Source organism: Bombyx mori, chromosome 1, assembly GCF_030269925.1.
Source record: "Bombyx mori chromosome 1, ASM3026992v2".
NCBI lineage: Eukaryota > Metazoa > Arthropoda > Insecta > Lepidoptera > Bombycidae > Bombyx > Bombyx mori.
Window position 1 is genome coordinate 4333469 of NC_085107.1, and position 23438 is coordinate 4356906.

Sequence of the window (23438 nt, forward strand, 5' to 3'; positions counted from 1 at the left end):
CCATTCGGAGACTCGCCCCAGAGAGTTCTCCACTTCAGACACAAGTTTTGATCGTCTCTCTTGCACCACGCTCCGAGAGAGACTCTGATGGCCGATATATCGCGCATCCCCCGTGCTATCATCTGCATAGCAATGCATGCCATCAATAGACAGCATGTCATTGATATACAGGATGAAAAGCGTGGGGGAGAGCACCGAACCTTGTGGAACGCCAGCGTTAATGGTCATGGTATCAGAACAGTCACCGTCTACAACGACCGTGATGCTCCGCCCATCCAAAAAGCTAGCGATCCACTTGCAGAGACCCTCGGGGATTCCGTAAGATGGTAACTTCGATAGAAGTGCCCTATGCCAGACCCTGTCGAAGGCCTTCGCGATATCAAGGCTCACAGCAAGAGCCTCGCCCTTGCTCTCCAAGGCTTCAGCCCACCTGTGAGTAAGGTATACAAGAAGATCGCCAGCTGAGCGACCGTGACGGAAACCGTACTGTCGGTCACTGATCAGCTGGCGATCCTCAAGATACTTCAGGAGTTGTGTGTTTATAATTCGCTCCATCACCTTGGAAAGCAAGGAAGTTATCGCGATAGGCCTGTAGCTCGATGGGTCCGACCGGTCACCCTTCTTGGGGATAGGGTGGACGTGGGCGGTCTTCCATGAAGACGGAACCCTGTTAGTGCAATAAGAGAGGCGATACAAACGCGTTAGCGCAGGTGTCAGCTCAGGGGCGCACGTTTTCAAAACCACTGCGGGGATGCCGTCTGGCCCACTCGACTTATGGACGTCCAGGAGTCGGAGTTCCCGCCTGACTGCACACTGTGTAAAGCAGATCTCCGGCAGGGAACTATCACACCGGAGGATGTTCGGTGGTGTGGCACCCCCGTCGTCCACAGTCGAGTTCGAGGCGAAGAGTTTGACCAGAAGGTCAGCCTTCTCTTTCGCGCTGTGGGCCAGACTGTCATCGGACTTGCGCAGTGGTGGGAGACTAGACCTGCAAAAGTTTCCTTCTGCAGCTTTGGCGAGCGACCAAAAAGCACGGCTCCCGGAGGGATAGCTCTTCAATCGCTCGCCAACTCTAGCAACGTGCTCCGACTTCGCCTTGGCAATTACCTTCTTGTAGGACCTGGAAGCGGCGTTATATTTCCGCCTTTCCCCTGAGATGTTAGGATCCCGACGTCTCCTGGCATTATCCCATGCCACGTATGCGGACCGCTTGAGGCGTGCAGCATCCCTGCTGGCATTGTTATACCAGGGTCTGCTGCGACCCCCAACGGGCACTTCAGAGGAGGGAATAAACAATTCCATCCCCTGGAGCACCACGTCTTTAAGACGGTCCGCACAGACGTCAGGATCAGCAGAGGAAAAGCAGAACCGCCCCCATGGGTAGGATGCGTAAAATTCACGCAATCCATCCCAATCTGCTGACATATACCGCCAAACTCTTCGATACCCGGTCGTCGTTCGACGATCAGGACGAGAGAGTGGTACGGCAGCACGAATAAGGCAGTGATCAGACGATCCAAGCGGAGCGTCGACCACCACACTGTATCCGGCCGGATCTGTGGTCAGCAGAAGGTCCAACAAAGAAGGCTCGTGCCCCTCGATATCTGGGACACGGGTGGGCTGTGTCACCAGCTGGGAGAAGCCGTAGGCCAAGGCGAAATCGTAGGCAGTCCGACCCGGGAGGTCAGTGGTTCTGGACCCCAACCACTCTTGGTGGTGAGCGTTAAAGTCTCCAAGAACCACCACCTCCGCAGATGGGTACTGCTCAAGCACGCGGTTAGTCCCCTCTTGCACATGCTCAAACAGAGCTGAACCTGCATCACTGCTGTGGGACCTGTACAGGCACGCGTAGATTCGGCTACGGCCCCCGTGATCTACGCGCAGCCACAAGAGGGACAGGTCCCGTTGTTCGAGGCCCCGAAGACGGCGACAACAGACATCAGCCCGGACGAATACGCACACCCCGGCTTTACGCAGGAAGTTGTGCTCCAATACGTAGCCGGGGTACTCAAGGTATGAGGTATCATCCGGAGCAGATATCTGTGTCTCCGTTAAAAAAAGCAGGGCAGGCTGCGCCGTCTCAAGGTGGTGGTGTACGGCGTCAAGGTTGCTATGTAGGCCCCTGACATTGCTGAAATCCACATTAAATGTGGAATGGGGAACCGCCTGTGAAACCCTTTTCTTTTTTTTTGTCGACTTCATAGTTGTTCAATTTTCGGAGAGTAGGATTAGGAGAGGTAGGATGTTGGAGGTGAGACCGAGGCAACACCTGAATGAAGCGCGGAACATAGTACGTGCTCGACCACGGATTGCGTGAGAGACCGACGCAGGGCATGGAAGGGCCCCCAGTCCACTCTGCATGCGATCGCCGGGATCCACTCCGGTCTCCGACTCCGGCACGACGACCGCACGACAGGATTTTACACCGGTTGGCGGGACAGCTTCCCGGGGCGGAGTTTAGTAGAGACACCCGGGTTCAGGTCCCCTACTGACCGGCGGGCGGCAGCGGGTACCGTTTCACTGGGTCTCCCTATACCCCCGTCAAACAATCACGCCCCGTGAGTTCGCACGCACGTCTGCTCCGCAAGTTCCAGGCGTCACCAAGACTTACCCCCAACAAGGAAAGGGAAAGGGAAGGGATAGAACTGGCTCTCCAACCCACACGCCGGAACACAGCTAGGCTATTTGGCGGCGGACTCTAGTTGGAGGGTGGTCGCCAGCCAGTCGGACTAGGTCCTACCACCGGTTATGTTTTCGGCTCCCGTTTAGCACCACCCAGGGGTCACTTGTAGGGAATCGCGGGTTAAACCTACGGAAGCGGGAAGCACCAACCCCCAAATTATGCCCCAATGTCAGCATTATGTGCAGAATGATCGTTGACTATAGCAGTTCCCAGCAAGTAGGTTGCCTATTAGCATGCTAAACATCTTTTTTGTTTTTGAAAACAAATATATACTTTGATTATTATATACTATTCAAATATGTATTAGCTGCGAACGGTATTATGTTGCAAGTGCATTCTGTTGAAGTATCAATTTCGAATCGCTTGCATTTGTTTCGAGAAAGAGTAGGTTTCCATTACGTTATCGATAATGCTTGAGAAATACAAGACGTATATGGTAGTGTATACTCGTAGTTGCGGTTGCGTCAACGTGCATTGTAAAATATCGCTTTATGTGTTTTATCTACCTCCCGATTCAGTGATATCGCGCGTGCTAGATAAAATTCATGATTACGAAACGGGCCATTGACGACAGATCCATTGGATTCGCTTTCTAAAATTAATTATACACTTGGAACTATTCTATCACTGGGAGTCATTCCCTTTTTTATTTTATACGAAAGCGGGAAATTATATAAATTGATCGATTTCACTAAATCAATATTACTACGACTTTGCCTCATAAAAAGTGTTTAGTTACTTCAAAATTTGATTTGCCTAAAAATACAATTGCTTATAAAATATAAATAATAAAAATACCTCAAAAAATAAAAAAAGAGTCAATCATATAATAAAATACAAATTTCAGGACACAGACGTTACATGTATGTTTTACTATTTCCTTTTTTGTAAATTTAAAACAAGGAAGGGTGTCATTCGAACAACGTAGTATAATTTTAAAATATGTTTACAGATACGAATGTGTTATTGAATACTGAGACTAAGACGAACTTTTTTATTTACTGACATTGATGGGCAGATGTGTTTACGGCACTTACGTCACTTTAAGCGATTCCTGACGACGTAATGAATGAAATGTAACAGTTATTTTACCTTCAAAATTTTACCTTCTGAACGGACCACATAAATACTTTGAGGCAGAAATTGGCGGCACTGTTGTACGAACTCGTGTGGATTCAAAGTTAGTACTCAAGATGGGAATTAAAAAAATAGTTAAGCAACAAGAATAGGGTGGGAATAATATTGCAGAAATAGAGTGGAAGTCAAAAACGCATGTTCGTATATTATGATTAATATCCGGGCAATGTGTAGGTGCCAGAAATATCTGAAAAAGGCAGACATAATATATGTACGCGATGACATAATAATATTATAGTATTCCAATTTTCCGGGGAATCGAAGTGAAGCGAGCTAATGTTTTGCCAGGAGAGCTACATAGCTGTGTATAGGGTGGCTGGGGGTGGTGGGTGGTCCTCGTTGCATACAAGGACTGCTCTCCCCTTCGCTGCTGCGAAATATTTCCAATCCTAGTTTTATTAACTTTGACTTTGCTTTTACAAAGAGCCCTCTGCGAGAAGGTAAACATGTGATCTAAAAGCAACATTGCTTTTAGATCACATGTTAACTAGATTTTAGACGTATGTTTATTTATTTAATGCGAGCTACGCAGTGATCTGAGCGAGCTCATAACTTATATCGTATAAAGTGATCAAGTTATGACGTCTATGACCTTAAAGACACACACAAATTCATAAAGGACGTAGGAAGTTACAGGGTTTTTACTGTGGAAGACTGCTCGAAGCCGGCCTTAAAAAGTATAACCACTTCTCTTCGAGTCGTGTAAATTTCGAACAAGTAACTTTTTACTGTACTAGTTAAGCAGATAAGCTCACGGCCCACCTTTGCTTTGTCGTTACCAGAACTAATAGATATCACAGTGTGAATGCCGTCACTTATGGTGAGACATGCGCCAAAGTCTCAGTTTTATTGTACGAGGGCGGGATGATAAGTAACTAGCCTCTGCAATTTAAAAAGTTACGATTAAAAAAATATAAATGTCATTTTTAAATTCGTATCTCTGGCCACCTGTGTTATAAATTTGGTGGCGTGAACATTTTATTGATTTTTTGTCATTTGAAAATATATTTCGTCAAGTGTTTTCAAAATGGATAAAATTGAACAAAGAGCGATGATAAAGTTCCTTCATATGAAGGGCATGAAGAGGAAAGATATTTATGACGAGTTAAATAATGTTTTGGTGCTCTTTCTTATGCCACAGTAAAAAACTGGGTGGATCAATTTAAACGCGGTCGTACATGTGTCCAACATGAAGCCCGCCCCGGACGTCCAAAAAGCGTCACGACTCCGGAAATGGTCGTGAAAGTATATGATATGGTTTTAACAGATCGACGATTGAAGTTATATGAAATAGCTGACACTACAGGTATCTCAAAAGAACGGGTACATCATATCCTAAGAAGGGAATTAAATATGAAAAAGTTATCGGCCCGTTGGGTGCCGCGATTGTTTACGCACGATCAAAAAAGGAGTTGGGTGCAAAACTCAATAGAATGTCTGGACCGTTTCAGAGTAATAAAGCCTATTTTTTACGACGATTTGTAACAACAGATGAAACATGGGTTCATTATACACGCCAGAATCAAAAATTCAATCAAAACAGTGGACGCAATCGGGATGCTCGGCTTCAAAAAAGCCATGGCTAAAGTCGGCGGGAAAAGTGATGGCTTCCGTTTTTTGGGGTGCTGATGGGATCTTGATGATAGATTACCTTTCTAAAGGTCAAAAAATTAATGGAGAATACTACGCTAATCTTCTAGATAATCTTAATCAATGTATTCAGCAAAAACGACCAGGTTTGGCGAAAAAAAAACATCTTCCACCAAGACAACGCTAGGGTTGACACATGTGTTAAAGCTATGGCAAAAATCAACGAATTGAAGTATGATTTGCTGCCCCACCTACCTTATTTACCTGATCTAGCGCCATCAGACTTCCACTTATTCCCTAAGCTCAAAACTTTTTTGGGCGGACAGACATTTGCCACAAATGATGAAGTCATAGCCGCTGTAGAGGAGTATTTTGCAGGCCCCGAAAGAACTCATTTTATGGAAGGCATTACTGCTTTAAAACAAAGATGGAATAAGTGCGTAGAGGTTCACGGAGACTATGTCGAAAAATAAAATTAATTTTATCATGGAAAGTTAAGTGTTTCATTATTAGGCTAGTTACTTATCATCCCGCCCTTGTACAATAACTATCCACCCTTCAAACCGGAACGAATGATTACTTCACGAGAGACATTGGCATGATGGTGGTATCTACCCGTTCGACTTTATAATATAATACGCCCTACCACAATTGAAGGAAGTTTGGCGTTCGCAGTATGCCATATTCAAAGAACGCTGCTGTGTATTCTCTGGTGAACCCTTAGTCGCCTTTTACGACAACCACGGGAAGAGCCGACTTGTCTCAGTGTATACTTCAGTGTTTTATAACACTTTTTTCAACTTGTTAAAGCTGTAGTGTAGAAATACTTTATTTTAATTTTTTAATAGGGAAAAAAGTCGATTAAAGAGTAACCCTCCCACAGCCGTGTCGAAGGAAGAGGATCGAAGTAGGTTGCGTTTGATGGGTTCTCCGAGACGGCATGTGGAACTTTATCCCTTTAAAAACGTATGCTGTCCTTTACTGTGTCATTAGAAATAAAATGATAGCGTGATTTGCATTGACTACACGATTGCAGGTTATAGCCGGGCTATGGGATAACCAGTGGGCCTCACCCCCTAGTTTAACCCTCAATCCGATTCTTGAAACATCTCGGTATGCCTAGTGGTTTTGAGAACGTAATTGATCAAATATCGATCAGAACTATACGAGATGAATGGCAAAGTAAGGCCTATATCCCTCCGGCGGATTTAAAATAGATATATCCTGTCTTATCGACCCCCTGGAAGCTTCAACATCCACGAGAGGTTTTATACTCATCAGAAAGCAAAATGATGAAGTTCCATTCCAAGGCCGAGTATTTAGTATAAGGCAGCGCTCACAGGGAAACATTGTACCGTGCGCTTACCAGTGTGTGATTCGTAAGATGATCTGAAGATCCACATCCATCTATCCCATTCAGTGCGTGCCCTACTAACGTGTGGGCAACTACAAAGTCTTGGGTACTCAGGTCCTAGTTTCATCGAAGAGGCTACCATGGTACTGGAGTTTCCTTTACAAGACAGAACGACGTGAGGGCATTGGAACTCAATAGACTCCTACACTATCGGCACGCTATGATGGCCGTTTTGACATATTAAAATAGTGATGTGAAATTTCAATTTAATCTCGATGGTATGGGGCGCTGTCCATAATTATAATAGATGGTTCAGGGAGGCTACACAACATTGAGGTAAACCATTTCGTAAACTTTTCTGCTTTCATTTCTTCAAGTCTCCAGTGGTCTTTGAATCAAAAGCTATGAGAGAACCTCCGACAAACCCGTTGATGGTTCCGGCGTGACAAATTATAAATCGCGATCCTTTTCCAACGGGAACTATGGATGTGTACAGATGTTGCAGTGTCATCGATTCAAGAAGGGCTTACAGTATAGTTAGCATTAAGCCATGTTTCATCAGAAAACACAACATTTTACTAATTTTCAATGTCTTTCACTTTCCGTAAAAAACTATATCTTGCCATTATGATACCAAATCTTTCCATCAATATTTTGCGTTTGTTACATTGTTTGTATCGAAATCCAACGGTCTTCAAAATCTTCGTTAAAGAACTTTCCCCACCGAAGAATAATCCAGCTTCCTTCAGTGATTGCACTAACTTTTTTCTTGTTGGATACTCCTCTCGTAAATAGTAGTCGTACACGTGTCTTCGAATGGCATCGGCATCAAAGCTATCGATGCCTACGACTGGTTTTGCTCTTTTTCTCTTTTTTGGTGTGTGAAGTTTATTTTTTTCTGTGCCAGTCTCGCCATATTTTTCTTTAGTTATTCGTCTAACAGTTCATTATCCAATATTAAGAGCATCAGCTACGCGTTCAACCACTGACGTTATAGGTAAAATTGGCCCTTCGTTTTGAGATTCACGATTGAAATAGTTACGAAGGCGTATAACGAACTCACGGGTCTGACTGTTTAGAATAGTTCTCTGCGTACGTTCGGACATATCGACAAAATCCACAACAAAAGGCATAAAGTGAGTCCAAATTAACGAACAATATCCGTAATCCAAAGCCATGTCAAAACTATAACACTATCGCAGTGCACTCACAGTTTGTACTTTTCGAAGCAACGTGAAGTCGAAACTGCTTTGTTTTGTATAGAGCATTAACGCTTTGCTGGAGGTAGTAGTTGTGTGGCCAGCGATCCCATGTGATGATCGTAATAAATGTAATTTTTTTAAATTTTGAATTTCGAAAAGTAAATTCCGTGTTGTGTTGTGTGGTAAATAAGTATACCAATAATTATAATCATATAAAAAAAAATGTTCGCGGGACCCTAATACCTTAGAAATCAATGTAATAAGTAAATTTTGTGACTAATTCATTCGATAAATTTTATGACTAACTGCACGTCACTATTGATAATAAAGAACAGTAAATTGCTTCTTCAAATATAATTACTATTAATAAGAAACTTCATGAGTGGACAAACGTCAAAACGGCCATCATAGCGTACCGGTGCAGTAGCGAAGAATTTGAACCTAATAAAATATTATTGTTATTTGCTCAACTTTATCTCTCGGCCTTCTTGTAAAGTTTCTCTTGCTGTGGTTAATTGCATTAAACAGTGTAGGTATATGGCGAAACCTCTTATAAAATTAGGATTGTTTGGTTTTGTCGTGGAATTGCTTCAAAATAATCCTCACAAAAAGTAACTCGAGCATCGTGTCTTGAATTATTCTGCCGTGAAGCAGTTAATGCGTTTCGGTATGAAGGGTGGGGCTGCCGTTGTAACTATACTTGAGACCTTAGAACTTATATCTCAAGGTGGGTGGCGTATTTACGTCTTAGATGTCTATGGGCTCCAGTAACCACTTAACACCAGGTGGGCTGTGAGCTCGTCCACATTACTAACAATTAAAAAAAAAAAATTACAAACATTTTGTTTCTAGTTGTGTGTTTTTGAAAGTTTCTCATGGATTCAGTTTAAAATTCAAAATTATATGATGTCCAATTATAATCATAAGCGTTTCTGAACTTAGCTGACGATTAATTCGATGGAAAAAATATATCGTTTGGACCGCTCTCGAATACGCCATTGTGTACATTCATACAACATTTCCACAAGGCAACAAGTACGTTTCATTCGACTTGTTGCTCGATCTCTTAAGTTACTTGTTGCTACTATATTCGTACCGTGTCTAGGGATCACCGGGAAATAAACAGAACGTAAAGATGGGGGGAATGTCTTATCGATTTCGCGGTCACATGGTGACAGTTCGTTGTCACACTCGTAAACGTAAATGATTTCCAATGTAATACTGTAATACGCGTAATTAATTAACTAATTTCATTTGAAAGTATTAACGGTATGTTCCATTTCTCTAAACCCAAAAAAATATTCATCTTGCATTGTATAAATAATGATCTGCTGTCACTAGTGTTCGTTCATCATTGAATCCCTTTGTCAATAGGAGATGACCATAATAATTCAATATTTCAATATAACGTTGAAAAGTTCACAAAGGGATCAAACTTTAATACGTTTTAAGCTGCTGAGCCAAAGCGAATTGCGAATTAGTACTGAACAAAATTGATCATGCATAGCGAATAAGCTGCGTCGCGTGTACAAAGGCTAAAAGGTAAAATTATCCAGAGCATCGTGTCATTAATTTCTGAATTCAGAGTAAAATCTTGAGCGTTCTAGAACAAACCAATAGTTTATTATGTTTAAACCAACAAGTTATTTATAAATAATTCTAGTTGTGTTCGTATTCATTCAATGACCTGAGTATGTTCTCGTAACGTTACCTTATAATCGTCGCTATTTTCGGATTCCTTCATAAATTTCATATAACTGATAATATGCGTACGTAAAAAATTTAATTCGATTGAAAACTTGAGCTCCATACCCAACATAGAAATTCCCATACATTAAATACAGCGGACTCTGAAGCTTCTGAATAATTTAATTAGTTGCCTTGACTCCGGTGTTAGTCAGGATGCAAGTTGCGCGTTTGCTAGAGTTACTTTTAATTGGCGCACAACTCCGGTAGCGTGCGTTTTCACGACCTATTTTGTAAAAATAAACCAGCCAAAAGTGCAGAAAACGTATCGAAAAGTTTTAATAAAAATGAGAAAATATAAACTACAATGAACCGGCAGATATATTGAAAGCGAGAATGGAAAATCTAAATTTTATTCGCGAAGAAGTTATATGCACTGAATTTGCCAAAAAAAATTAGTCAAAGTGTCAAAATAAAATGTGCACATGCAAAGCATGTAAATAATCTTCAATACCAAAACACAATATAAAATATAACTGTTAAATAACTGCAATGTGCACACATATTATCTACATACAATGCTTTTAAATATTGGTAATGATATTATCTTAAATCCCTCGTAAATAAATTGTAAACGTGTACTTTAAATTATTTTAAGCTAGTTTCACATAATCTCATACAAGAAATAAGGATACTGATCCGGAAACAACCTATAAATTCTAGTACCTAGTTAACATTGTTTTGTAATGGCATCTCGTAAAGTTTTGCGGGACACTATGCCGACATTTAATAGCAACAATATAAGTATATAAGGGATTTACGAGATGGCGTTATAAAAGTGTTGCTGGTGTGTGCATTTTGTTTTGCAGGGATGATAAATAAATAAATCTAAAAACAATCCATGGCTAAATACAAAATGTATCCCAATTGCTAAAACCTTTTTTGAGACGTATACACTGGTATGCCAGACGTAAAGATTTAGGTATTTTCTCTTTTGTGTTGTTAGTATAACATTTTAAAAAGAAGAACTGAACATTCTCAATTATTTTATTGATGTCCCGTTAATGGCTACTAACCAAAGTCGAAAATAATATAATCTGAGAAACCGAGGATAAAATGCAGGATGATAGATAAAAGAATTGCTCGTTTATATATATTTCATTTCTGTATTCGTTTAACCAAAAAAGGGCATTTATCAAAGCGTTTAGCTTAGCATCATAATATGTATGTTACAATACGGCGTGCTAAAATAACATAGTATAATAAAATTAACGGTTAAGTACAAACATATTACTTATTTACCACGTTACATGCTTTGTTCGGGGCTTCGAAATAGAATGATTTCGTTAAAGCGACTCCGCGGTGTTCAGACATACGCAGACACAATAAGAGTTGACATATACATATAGTAGTGTCTAGGTATGGATCCCCTAATTGCATAGCGTCGAGTAATAATTGAAATCGACAGATAGACACGGCCGCATTCCCATCAGGAAACAGTATATTGGTTAATTGAAAAACAATTTAACGTCTTAATAACCTTAGTCTGTATTTTGCATCTTTTTTAGTTGCTCATTGACTCTTGTAAACTAATCTCTTTAAAAATTAAGAACTCGAGTTCCAGATAATTTCACAAGAAAGAAATAATAATTTAATTTTAACAAAAGTAGAACAGTGAGTGTTTCACTGCGTAAACTGCTTTAGTCTCCCTCTGTTTTGGACTTCATTAAATAAGATTACGTTAAATTTTCTCTCAACTCACAGTACGTTGTTTTGTAATGAACCCTATTTGTATATTTTATTATCCCATATATAAAACATCGTGCGGTCTCCAGACATGAATTAGAGAAGCTCATAATTGCGGGTCGCATGAAAGGCAAGCGCGCCGTGGTCCAAACACCAGCCAGATAGTCGATAAAATAAGATGAAAACTCTTAGAAAATTCAGTTACTATTTGTGCAAAAGAGTAAAAATCTGAAGCCGTAAAAAATTGCAATGTCATTCACCTTATTAACTGTGTTCAGTTATACCGCTAGAATATTAATAATTATTTAACGTGAGAATCGAACTCGACTTCAAACAATAATGCTTATGTTTTATACACGTATTTTAAATTACATGTCCAACTTGTTAGTGTTGGCTGTTTACGCTGAACGCAATAAGTCATTTGCTGTTTTTTTGACACGTTCGATGTTGTTTCCGCAACTTATTGCGTAGATTTTTTAACGTGCTCACGGCCCATCTAGTGTTAAATGATTATTAGAGCATAGGCTCCCGTAGTGTCTATAGATACGTTATGTACGTGAATTCTGTTGTGCACCTTAAGTTTGAAGCCTCAATTGTATTATAACGCGGTTGTTCTATCCACAACCGGAATGTCTCGTGGTCAAAATATGCAGGATGGTGCTACCTTTTATTTATTTTTTACCGTTGGAGAATCCGTTTACGGATATCCGATCGAAAGGTTAACCGGGTTAGTCGGACACCGGCGCCTCAAGAAAATAAGAGGGAGAAGAAGAAAACCGAGGTTTTCTTCCAATTTCTCAGAGGCGTATATGCCTCCCTACCGGCTAGACGAAACCTACGGTACGCATAGTGCTCGCCAAAACACCGCCCATTCGTACCCGTCCTGATGACAGGGCGAGTTTTTATCCCCGGGAAAATTCCTAAGGACGTCGTCTCGGGAAGCACACCGTGGGTGGCGCAACACGGTGCGCCTCCGCATTCGGCAAAGGTGGTGCTACCCACGCGTGTGAGCTTACAATATGTCCTGTGACAAAGTTGATGCAGACAGGATTTCTCATTACTTTTGCGTTTTATTTCAATATTGGCTACTAATTCACATTTTTGTTTGCCAATTTGATAATAATTCGGTGAGATTAAATGTCAAACATTTTTCAAAATAATCAAAAACTCCGGAAATTACAAACCTGTTTTAAAGGCATGACCTGTTCCAACTTCAATCCATGAACAAAAAAAGAAACCTCGCAATTCATTCTCAAATTTTCACCTGTACAACGCGGACAGAGTCGTTTACCGAATTTTAATTAAAAGTGGAATTGAATAGAAATAGCGTTCTACCGAATTTAAGCCGTGCAACGCCACGTAACTGAAGTCCAATTAATTTGTTGTTCAACTGTGTAGTTGTATGCAACTGGAAAATGCAAATCTGTTTTAAAATTTAGCGCACCAATTTTTTAACTTATTACTCAAATGGACTTAATCGTTCCTCATTCCGGCGGATTGAGTTATTAAGGCAAATTCAAAAGTAAACAATAAACAGAATGAGATACCTACGTGCAAAGAATATTTAAAGCAAAAATGTATTATAGTTGCTTGAACAACTTTTTCTTTTAAATCGAACAATGTAATGATTTTTTTAAGTCCCCTATTGTTCAATATCGTCGCGGCGCACTGTTTTCAGATTGTTGTTTTACTGACTGCTTTCTCACACTCTAAAAAGTACTTAGCGATAAGCAAAAATACTTTGTGAATTCGATACAAGTTTATATTTTGCGAACCCGCGATCTATGTCAGATCCTTGTATCAAATGGGCACTATGAGTAGATTTTATATAAGTATGTTGGTTTTATAAATCACACATACTTTGAAAACATTTGTATGTTTGCGTGTAATTCTAGAAAATGGTGCGCATAATCAAGTATACGTATATCGCCAGGTGCACGCTACTCTGATGCTGACAAATTAAAGCCAACCCATCTGTTTACTGAACGAAATCCGTTCTCGCAAGTTAACGCTAGGGAAACACGTAAATCCAACATACACACACTGAATAAATTGTCGGTGAATTTTGTAAGTTTCCGTTGAAACTGTCGAATCTAAAACAAATGTTTAGAGACGAAGTTCAACCATTGTTCGTGTAATGAAAACCTCTGTACAGTTAGTTATAGCGGGTCGTGGTAGCGTTGTGGTGGTTCAAGAAGCGTGCCTTTTAACTAATACTCACTGGAGTAAACTAGTCTGCTTGCAATGGTATCATCTACTTCATAGTTTTTTTTTGTTGCTTAGATGAGTAGACGAGCTCACAGCCCACCTGGTGTTAAGCGGTTACTGGAGCCTATAGACATCTATACGTAAATGCGCCACCCACCTTGAGATATAAGTTCTAAGGTTTCAAGTATAGTTACAACGGCTGCCCCCACCCTTCAAACCGAAACGCATTACTGCTTCACGGCAGAAATAGCCAGGGTGGTGGTACCTACCCGCGCGGACTCACAAGAGTTCCTACCACCAGTTATTTTTTCCACCAGATTTTCCACAAACATTTTTTTTAACACATGGCTGCGTCAGATTTACTTTCCTGCAACAACACTGAAACTGAATATTTATGTTTATGCGCATGCGAATGAAGGCGCACCGTCCGTGATCGGTTTTTTTAATTTGCATTTTAAGCATTCAAGCGACAGAGTAGAACAGTGATGAGGGTGACTCATCGCTTTCCTACTCACTCTTTCGATCTCTAGATACCAATAAATTATTTTCAAATCATGTTATAAAGTAGTAGACTTAGTGGCTATGAATGACATCAGTACGTTACAGGCCTACCCCACTTTTATGACTGGCTATTTATTCATACTTTTCTAGCCTAATAGTAACAAAAAATAATAACAAAAAAATTAAATAGCATATAAGTTCATAGCACATAAGCAAATTCATATTTCATTTCATTCACGTTAACAATTTCACAATATTTCGACCTTTTAATTTAGAAATAAGACATAATTTAATTTGGCTGGAGCGAATGACGCGCAAAAGGAATTTGATCTAATATGCAATTTTGATTTAGTCTGGCTCTTAGTAATTCGAGGAGCGGAGTGCAAAAAGCTTAGTCTATAATATATTTTCTTTGTGTAGTTAATTAACTTGAAAACAGACCCAAGATGCGATAGAACGTAAGATTAATGTTATAAGCCTCTAAGTAATATTCTCCTCCTATTGCTTTCCTACAATGTTTTATAATTTATAACGTGAATAACCAAACATCGCAGAAATTAGCCGCGGACACTTCGACCAGGCGACCATCTCTTCTGCGTCACCGTTTTTGACCAAAACGGCATCCGAGATATCATTTTGATCCCGAGGTGTGGTCGCTGCACACTTTTTTTAGTACTGCCAATTGCTGATAGATCACCAAAGATTTTCTCTAAAACGATAGCACTAAGGAAATATAGCAAATATTTAGACAATATTTTTTTTGTCGTAAAAATAGGGATCAATGAATAATCATGCTACTTAAGTATTTAACTTAATATTATGTTTAACTTTTGTAAATAAATGGAGTTATAAATACCAATATTAAACACAAATGTAACTAGTCTGCCCATAAATACTGTTACATTAAAACTTTTCTTTTTTTTTTCAAATTTTGTTTATTTTGAATTTGGAACATGTATATTATTTTAAAAACTTCTTTAGATTTTGGGCCATTTCACATAGTTTTTCGTGTTCATTATCAAATTACAATGAATTATGGAATGGGGTGTTAAAGAAAATAGTATTGCAGTGATCGCCTTGCACAAAGTGGGTATGGAGCTGTCGGTCATATTCCAGACAATTCAAAAGCTTGTTATCAGCCGTATGTTCCTACATCGTACCATCATAAAATACAACAACACTTCGTCTGTCGAAGACCAGAAAAGATCGGGGCGGCCGGGTGCTGTCAGAACTACAAAGGCTGTTATGCTGTTAAAGCCAGAATTCGTCGAAACCCCATAAGAAAGCAAAAAATCTTATCGCAAGAAATGAAGATTCCCGCTAGGACTCTGTCGCGTATTATAAAACAAGACCTGAAGCTTGGTGCTTATCGTCGATATACAGGAAATGTCCTAAACAAATCTTTTCAATTAAAGAGAGTGGATCAATCAAAACTCCTTCTGTCGTGATAGGCAGGTGAAAGACACAGAAATATCCTCTTTACCGATAAAAAAATTTCCACGATTGAAGAACACCACAATAAGTAAAATGATAAAGTGTACGCTCATAGTTCTAAAGGAGCTGCTCAAGTGGTCGGAAACGTACAACGTGGTCATCATCCTGCGTCAGTGATGGTTTGGTGGGCAGTGTCTTAACAAGGAGTCACAAAACTAGTGATACAGGAGTGAAAACTTCAGCCAAAGTGTATCAAGATACAATCTTGGATCATGTTATGAAACCTCTCAGCAATACACTTTTTAAAAAAATATAGTGGGCTTTACAGCCAGCAGGCTTTTGCACCTGGTTACATGGCACGAACAACCCAAGCCTGGCTTGAAACTAAAATTCCGGGCTTTATAAGAGCTGAAGACTGGCCCTCATCTATCCCAGACTTCAACCCTTTAGACTTCAAACTATGGTCAGCTATAGTGGACATGGTCTGCTCTCTGTTCTGCTCTTAAAAATCTTTGGAGCAGCAGTGGCGAAATTTTCCTTGGAAACAGGGCGTAAATCCATAGATTCGTGGCTAAACAGATTAAAAGCCTGTATAAAGGCCAAAACTGGCCATTTCGAATAGATTTTTTTTAAATTTTTTGCTGAGACTTACAAAAACATATAAATAGGTATATAGTATAATAAGTATAAATTTTAATAATATTACATTACTTTATTATTATTATAAAAAAAATGCATTTTCATTTGTAACAGAACTTAGGGCTGGACTAGGTATATAAGGAAAAGCAAAATTTAAATTGTTGTAATACATTTTAAAGCCCGATGTTTTAATAATTAAATTCGCTTTTTCCGATAACGTACGTATTTGCAAATAAAACTCAACTAACCAAATAAATAAAAATTACGCCTTCTAATGTAATTTTGTGTTTTATATTTTTATACAGCACTTCCGAATATAACACTTTATGGGGCGGTATTCTAAGAACATCTATTAAATCATATGGAACTTGTACATCACGTTCGACCTTTGAATCGTAAAAACGGAAGAAACCGAATTTTTGAAGTTTAATGTTTTCCTAAAAAATATAGGTTAAAGTATGAAATTGCCGTTTTATTGTAATAGGTACCGTAAAATGGGGTAAATAGGGACAAAATCGAACTTCAGATTGGATTTTAACATAGTTCCAATTAAATAGTCACTGCTCAACCAAAGAAATAAGTTGAGTCTTGAACGTACCTAGGTGATAAAAACCGTTACATTATTTTAATTATTCAATTTAAAGAAATAATCGGAAAAATAATGGCCATCCCAATTTACCCCGCATTCGGGGTAAATTGACACGGGTAAGGGTTAAATTGGGATATTTGTTAGGGTTGTCAGTTCGCGGTACTGCGATATATAGGTAGGTAGATAGGTGCCATACAATTATTTATATGGACCGAAATGATGAATACAATCCATAATTTAAGCACAATACACAAAATAGTGTAAATTAAACTGGTTTCTATTCCGAAGCGATGTGACGTGAATGATAATCAACAATACAATGATCAAAAAAAGTATGTGCATGTTATATTTTAGAAAATTATTATTTAATTTCCTTAAAAATCACAACTCTGAAACAAAATCATAAAATAGAGTAAAAAATAGAAAACAAAAGGACTGGAAATGCAATAATACAATTTTATTTAATCAACATTTTCAAAATAATCTTTGAGCAAGAGTGAGATATCAGGTGAATAAGATAAAAAAGCAGATTTATCTGATTACTGCCTATAATAACAAAAATAAAAGAAATTCTTTCTAAGCTAAATAACTAAACTCAATTAATTCACTCACTCATAATTGGAACCTAGATATCTCGGATTTTTAATTAATGTTACATTTAAAATCTGAGGCCTGTTTTTATTTGTGTGTGCGTTGTGAATGTTAAAAAATCATGATTCGACGCGTGAATAGATTCTGAAATAACAAAAGTTTTGATTCGTTTGAGTTCTTTTTAATTTTTAATTTTATATTATTGCGATAAAGGACATACGACCGGGCAGATATTACAAGCTAAATGTCGCGAAAAAATGTAATTATATATATACTTTTCTTTTACCTATAGTACTTACATAAACTAACTGATAAACACATTAATCTTCTTTACATCACGCAATTGAGTGATAGTATAGGCTAAAAAATCTATTATAAGATATCAGTGACAACCCTAACAATCCATCCCTATTTTGTCTTTTGGCGTTTCAATTTTGTGTTTTCTCGTCCCTAATTTTTCCAGTCTCGTTCCAAATTACCCCACATACGTTCCAATTTTCCCCAAAAAGAAAGGAAAAATTATACATTTTTTATTTTGTCGAAATATTGTATTTAAAATAAGAATATTGCAACTTACCGTTTGTTGTGGTATTTCCAGGTGTATTAAAAACTTATATAAACTGTGATCTTATTGAAAAAACAACGATAATATTACTTTTTTTAAAAGTTCTGTAAGCTGTTTTAAAACGCACTTTTCAACCACTATTTTCAATTTAATTTGACGAATTTTTGGGACCAACTTAACTCATATTTAGTACTTCCATAGTTAACTTGGTTTTTCTTCTATACATTGATAAATATTAACATAAACAAAATTAGGTAGATTCCGTGCTACAGGTACTTTGAGAATCTTCCGCAGGTTTGTCCCAATTTACCCCAGGATCCCAATTTACCCCATGTCATGGTACTTCGAATTGACATAGAACCTTCATGGTTTGAGATTATTGGATGAAACTTTTTTAAATGGTACCTATAAGGTTCTTTTAAAAAATATGCAACATTCGATTATCGACTTTCAGTTGTTGTTTTTATTCAGCTTAGACAAGAAAGATGGATACTTTGAAAAGGCGAGTGGTTTTTGAATACGAGACGCGGAACTATCGTTGCAGAAACAACTCGCAATATCAATGTTGCGTTTGGAGAGAATCTGGTAATAAACGCACCGTGTTATTTTGGTTTAAACGCTTTCGTGATGGAAATTTTGATTTGAAGAACGAACCACGTGGAAGACCGCCCACACATGTGAGTAACAATGAATTGAAAGAGATAGTGGATGCCGATCTGAGCCAAACTACCCAGGAATTAGTGGCATGGTTTAAAGTTACCTTACCAATAATATTGACTCATTTTCGTCAAATCAATAAAATAAAAAAATAAGAAAAATTGGTGCCTCATGATTGGACTGATCTGCAGAAAGAAACGCCTGTTGAAACTAGTGTTGCCTTGTTGAATTGATACAGAAATGAAGGAATATTGGATCGAATTGTGACATGTGTTGAAAAGTGGATTCTTTACGATAACTACACTTCCCACAGATTTTTGTCACTTTACCGACTCAAAAAAGCAAAAGAGCTTATTCAGCGTGTTTTAGCGGACATAGAACAACAACTAAACTGTTGTTCAGAAACCATAATACGCAGTTTTTTCTTACCTATTCGCTGACAACCTAACTGGCTATTCCAGCTAAATAGGCAGAGTAGAGTGTACGAGCAATATTGGCGGCCAAAAACAAAGATGTCGATGATTTCAATGCGACCAGCAGAACTTTCTTCCAGAAGAGTTGTTTTCTTACAAATCAGTTGACGCGGTCCTAAATTAGGATGACGTAGTAAACTATCCCACAGAGTTTTTGAATTTCCTGAATTTACCTGCACTACTACCACCTCACAAATTACAATTAAAAGTAGGATCAGTTTTTGTTATATTGCGTAACATTAATCACCCTCGACTGTGGAATAAATGGAACGAGACTGGCTGTGAAAAAGCTAATGAGTAATGTCATCGAGGACAAGATCTTCAAGACAAAATACAAAGGAGATGTCTTGATTCCGCGTATACCATTACCGACAATTCCAACATATTTGTTATTTGATTTTAAGCGTCTGCAATTTCCCGTGCATCTGACCTTTGCGATGACCATATAGAAATCGCAAGACCAGTCGTTACTCGTTTGCGGAATCTACTTGAAATTTCCTTATTTCGCCCATGGGCAATTATTTATATGTCGCATGTTCTCGAGTTGGAGTTCATCTTTATATAATTATAAAAAAAAGATAAAAAAGAAGCTTTAAATTTGTTAAGTGTATACCTAACTGTGTTGCATTTAATAATGTAGATAAAAAAATTGTATTAATTTTATACACACCACATTTTATTCAAAACATGTGGGTGATATGAAGTTCACCGGGTTATCTAGTACATAATAAATTAAAATGTTATTTTTGTAGTATTCAACATCTTCGTCGGGATGGTTTAGGTTAAATTATGTTTTTAGACTACAGATCTAATCCAAGTTCATTGATTCATTACATTAACTTACTAGAATTAAACAGTGTATGCTTGTCTACAGGAAGGGGTATCCGGAGAATGGCGTGGCGCTTGGCTGATACTTGTACGACGTGTCTTAGTCTACACGACCAAAGACTCTAATGTATGCACCGTAGATCTTAGGAAGACAAGATGTGTCGGTAAGTGCGTATATACAATACTGAACTTACAAGATTTTGAAACAAAATACGGAACAACGAAAACACATGACATTCCTCGTGCTATTCTTTCCGAAGCAGACCAAGTAATTATGACTAGACATAAAGGATAATATACGAAATGCTTGCAAAGTTAATACGAAACTTCGAAATAGAAAATGGAAAACTAAGTCCGATCGCGTCGTTGTTCTAGTACTCCCTGTTCCTGCAATAGTGTCCCTGACCACTATACCGCGAGTCTGAGATAGGTTCCCGCTCGGAATCAGTATATTTAATTCAAATATATCATATTTGGCGTCTGAGTGTAATGTTCCTTGTCATATACGTGTGTTTGTGTTTTTAAAGCAAAAGAAAAACCCTAACATTAAGTATTATAAATTGTAATCAATTCGAATTATTATGAGTACCTATACTCGTAACTAATTAATTATCTACGACTATTTGAGGATTCCTCAATATTTATTTTAACAATTTTTATTAAGTTATTAAAATTTATAAAACCAATATTTTAAAAAAGTATATAAAATATTAAAAATATAAAAAAGTGTCTAAAAGAAGTCTTGCAGACGAGTCATTATACCTGATACTTCCAGAATCAACATTGACAATATTAACCAATTTCCATATTTTGGGGGCGGGTGGAAGAAAAGGGGACAAGTGAGTGTAGTCCCACGGGCAGGTTTGATTAAATGAAAACGACATTGGACTCCAACGTCCTCAGTGTCGCTATGTACTGCGCGAAGACAGGAATGAATGGAGGAACATAGTCCGAATAAAAGTGCTCTCTGACAATCTCTCGCAGCTGCCGAGCCTTGAGACGCTCAGTCACCAGGAGTGCCCATGGCCGTATTTTCTTATGGACTTTTTTGTATGGGCGATCCCAGCGGTCCTGTTCGAGAATCTTCAGGAGCGTTTTCATGCTCTGAGACTTGGCCTCCCTGATGGTCAGCCTCAGGGCGTCCTGCTTCTGACGGCAGTTTGTGTATAAATACAGCCAGGTCGCCGTCTCGGCGAAGGCCACATAGCGAAGGTGGCGGGGTGGTGCCGGGCGCTTCGGCGTGCTCTTTCCTCTCGAAGGAGCGTAATCTCATGTATCCACCAGTGCGCCCTGCCATGCGAAGCTTGACTGTCTACCCGGGCCATCGTGATTTCGAAGACGCGAAGCATAGTGCCCCGGGACCAGTTGGCCTACGATTCTACGTTCACGAGACGCGCGAGTATCGGCGCCCACGCGGCCATCGTCGACGTCCCCACTTCGAGCACCTTGTACAGGTGCCTCAGTGCTCATCGCAGAAATGATCGGGGAGTACTATCCATCAGAGGGTTGACCGGTATTCCGACAAAGTACGCACTAACGACTGCACTCCCTGCAGCCACTTATCCCTTCACGATGTGCCGCTGCTTGGGATCGATCATTTATGATATAGGTTTACTTTTCGCGGTCTCGGCTGGTCAAGGTAAGACCTCCGGTGCTCAAAATATGGCTGAAAGAATGACAGGCTTGGCCGACAGTCGACCGAGTGCAAAACCACTACGCCTAATCGGTAGCCCCTAAATCCCTAATGCCGTCCCCTGTAGCTGAACCTGGGACATGGCATCCAACGGCCGGCAAAAGCAAAAGATGCAGTGTTAGTTCACTTCCACGACAACAAGGCGATATTGTATTTATTTATTAAACGTAGAGTTGGGAGCCGGTGAACAACATTCGAATCGCCTCCACATTCACATTTTTCATATTTTTCTAGCTCGAGATATTGTCGCGTGAATGTGGCGTGCCTTTCAGGCGTTATAAGGGCGCGAGGTGCCTCCTACAACACAATAGAGCTAGATAACTTAAATATTGATTTGTTTTATCTGCGATGTTAAATTGTTCTATGAAACGTTTTGTAAAAATATAGTTAATTTTTTGTTATTGTGGCATAAATCGCGATTCAGATTTGAAAACGTTAATCGAAGGTACCGATACTGCTCAAAGCAAAATTTAAGCTTATCTAACCCACCTAAACAAAAAGGTTGCTTTTTTATTGTTTAGGCGTTTAGGTTCTGGTTATTTAAATTAAAAATTTAATTGAGGTAAACATCCAAAAAAGATTCTCTACAATCTGCCAAGAGATTCTTCGGACACATCATGCGGTCTCCCAGACATGAATTTGAGAAGTTCATCATTTTGGCTCCCGTAGAAGGCAAGCGCGCTGTGGGCAGAACACCAGGCAGATGGCCAGATCTGGTTAAGAAAGCGGTTGGTAGTAGTCTATACTGTGAGGTCCATGCCACCCATGACCGAACACTGGAGAAAAGTCACATGTGATCGCGATCCTTAGCAGTGAGGGAACTAGGAAGAAAAGAGAAAGGAAAATTAGAGATTTGACGAAAATTGACTCAGAAAAAGTTATTTGTGAGTGTTTGGTGGACTAGCGCCGGTGTCGTTCACTACAGCTTTCTAAAATCTAGCCAAACAATTACGGCAGATATATATTGTCAGTAACTGTAAACCATAAAGGAAGAACTAGCTGCTAAACAACCGAAATTAGTCAATCCCTCTAGGCCACTGTTTTGGGATCCCTCTTCGGCTTCTCAGCGAAGAAGGCGGAGTGGGCGGCACGGGTGCGAAACTCTTGTTCATCTCCCGTAGGGGCTGTCGGGTGCCGGGTGCGGGGGTGCCCGGTACTCGGCTGTCGGTCCGGTGGTGAGGCGGCGCAAGGTGGCTCCTGTGCACCGCTCACGGTGTGTCTCCGAGACGACGTCCTGCGGGATTTTCCCGGGGATGGAGTGCCGTCCTATTATCAGGATGGGTACCGGCGACGGCGAGCCTTCGGCGCGCACTGTGCGGTACCGTGGGTTTCGTGGAGTCGGAGTGGTGGGGCTCGATGGGGTTTAGTCGGTAGTCGGTTTTGCGGTGTAGCTCTTGCGTGGCTGACGCCGTGCAGTGCCTCGCGCGCCTTTCTCAAGGCGTAGTCTCCCGGCAGGAATTGAGAGAAGAGAAGGACCCCTGTCTTCTTCTTCTCCCTGTACTTCTCTGGAGGCGCCGGAGTCCGACATAACCCGGTCTCTTACCCCCCTCGACCGGGTATCCGTAAATGGATTCCCCAGCGTTAACAAACAGAAAAAAATGCCACTGCTGTTTCACGACAAGGTAAGACCACACACTGCACAACAAACAACCACTAAGTTAGATGAGCTATAATTGGAATCATCATGGATATCCACCGTACTCCCCCGACCTTGCTCCAATATAATTTTTTCAGGAATTTCAGGACAACTTCTTACAAGGAAAAAAATCAACTCTGATGCGGCAGTCCAAACCGCCTTCAAAGAGTTTATTGATTCTCGCCCCCATAGTTTCTTTTAGTAAAGGAGTCAATGAACTATGAAG

At 39.7% G+C, this 23438-nt stretch overlaps 1 protein-coding gene across 2 annotated transcripts in view; it reads left to right on the forward strand.

The window, feature by feature from the left end:
• Positions 1-23438, forward strand: part of LOC101745159 (arf-GAP with Rho-GAP domain, ANK repeat and PH domain-containing protein 2) — an 86448-nt gene that overhangs the window by 13821 nt on the left and 49189 nt on the right. For both annotated transcript variants that reach the window (XM_004932829.5, XM_062668056.1), the window contains exon 3: positions 19930-20047. In XM_004932829.5, coding sequence (XP_004932886.2) covers positions 19930-20047 — 118 coding nt within the window. The remainder of the gene's footprint in view (positions 1-19929; positions 20048-23438) is intronic.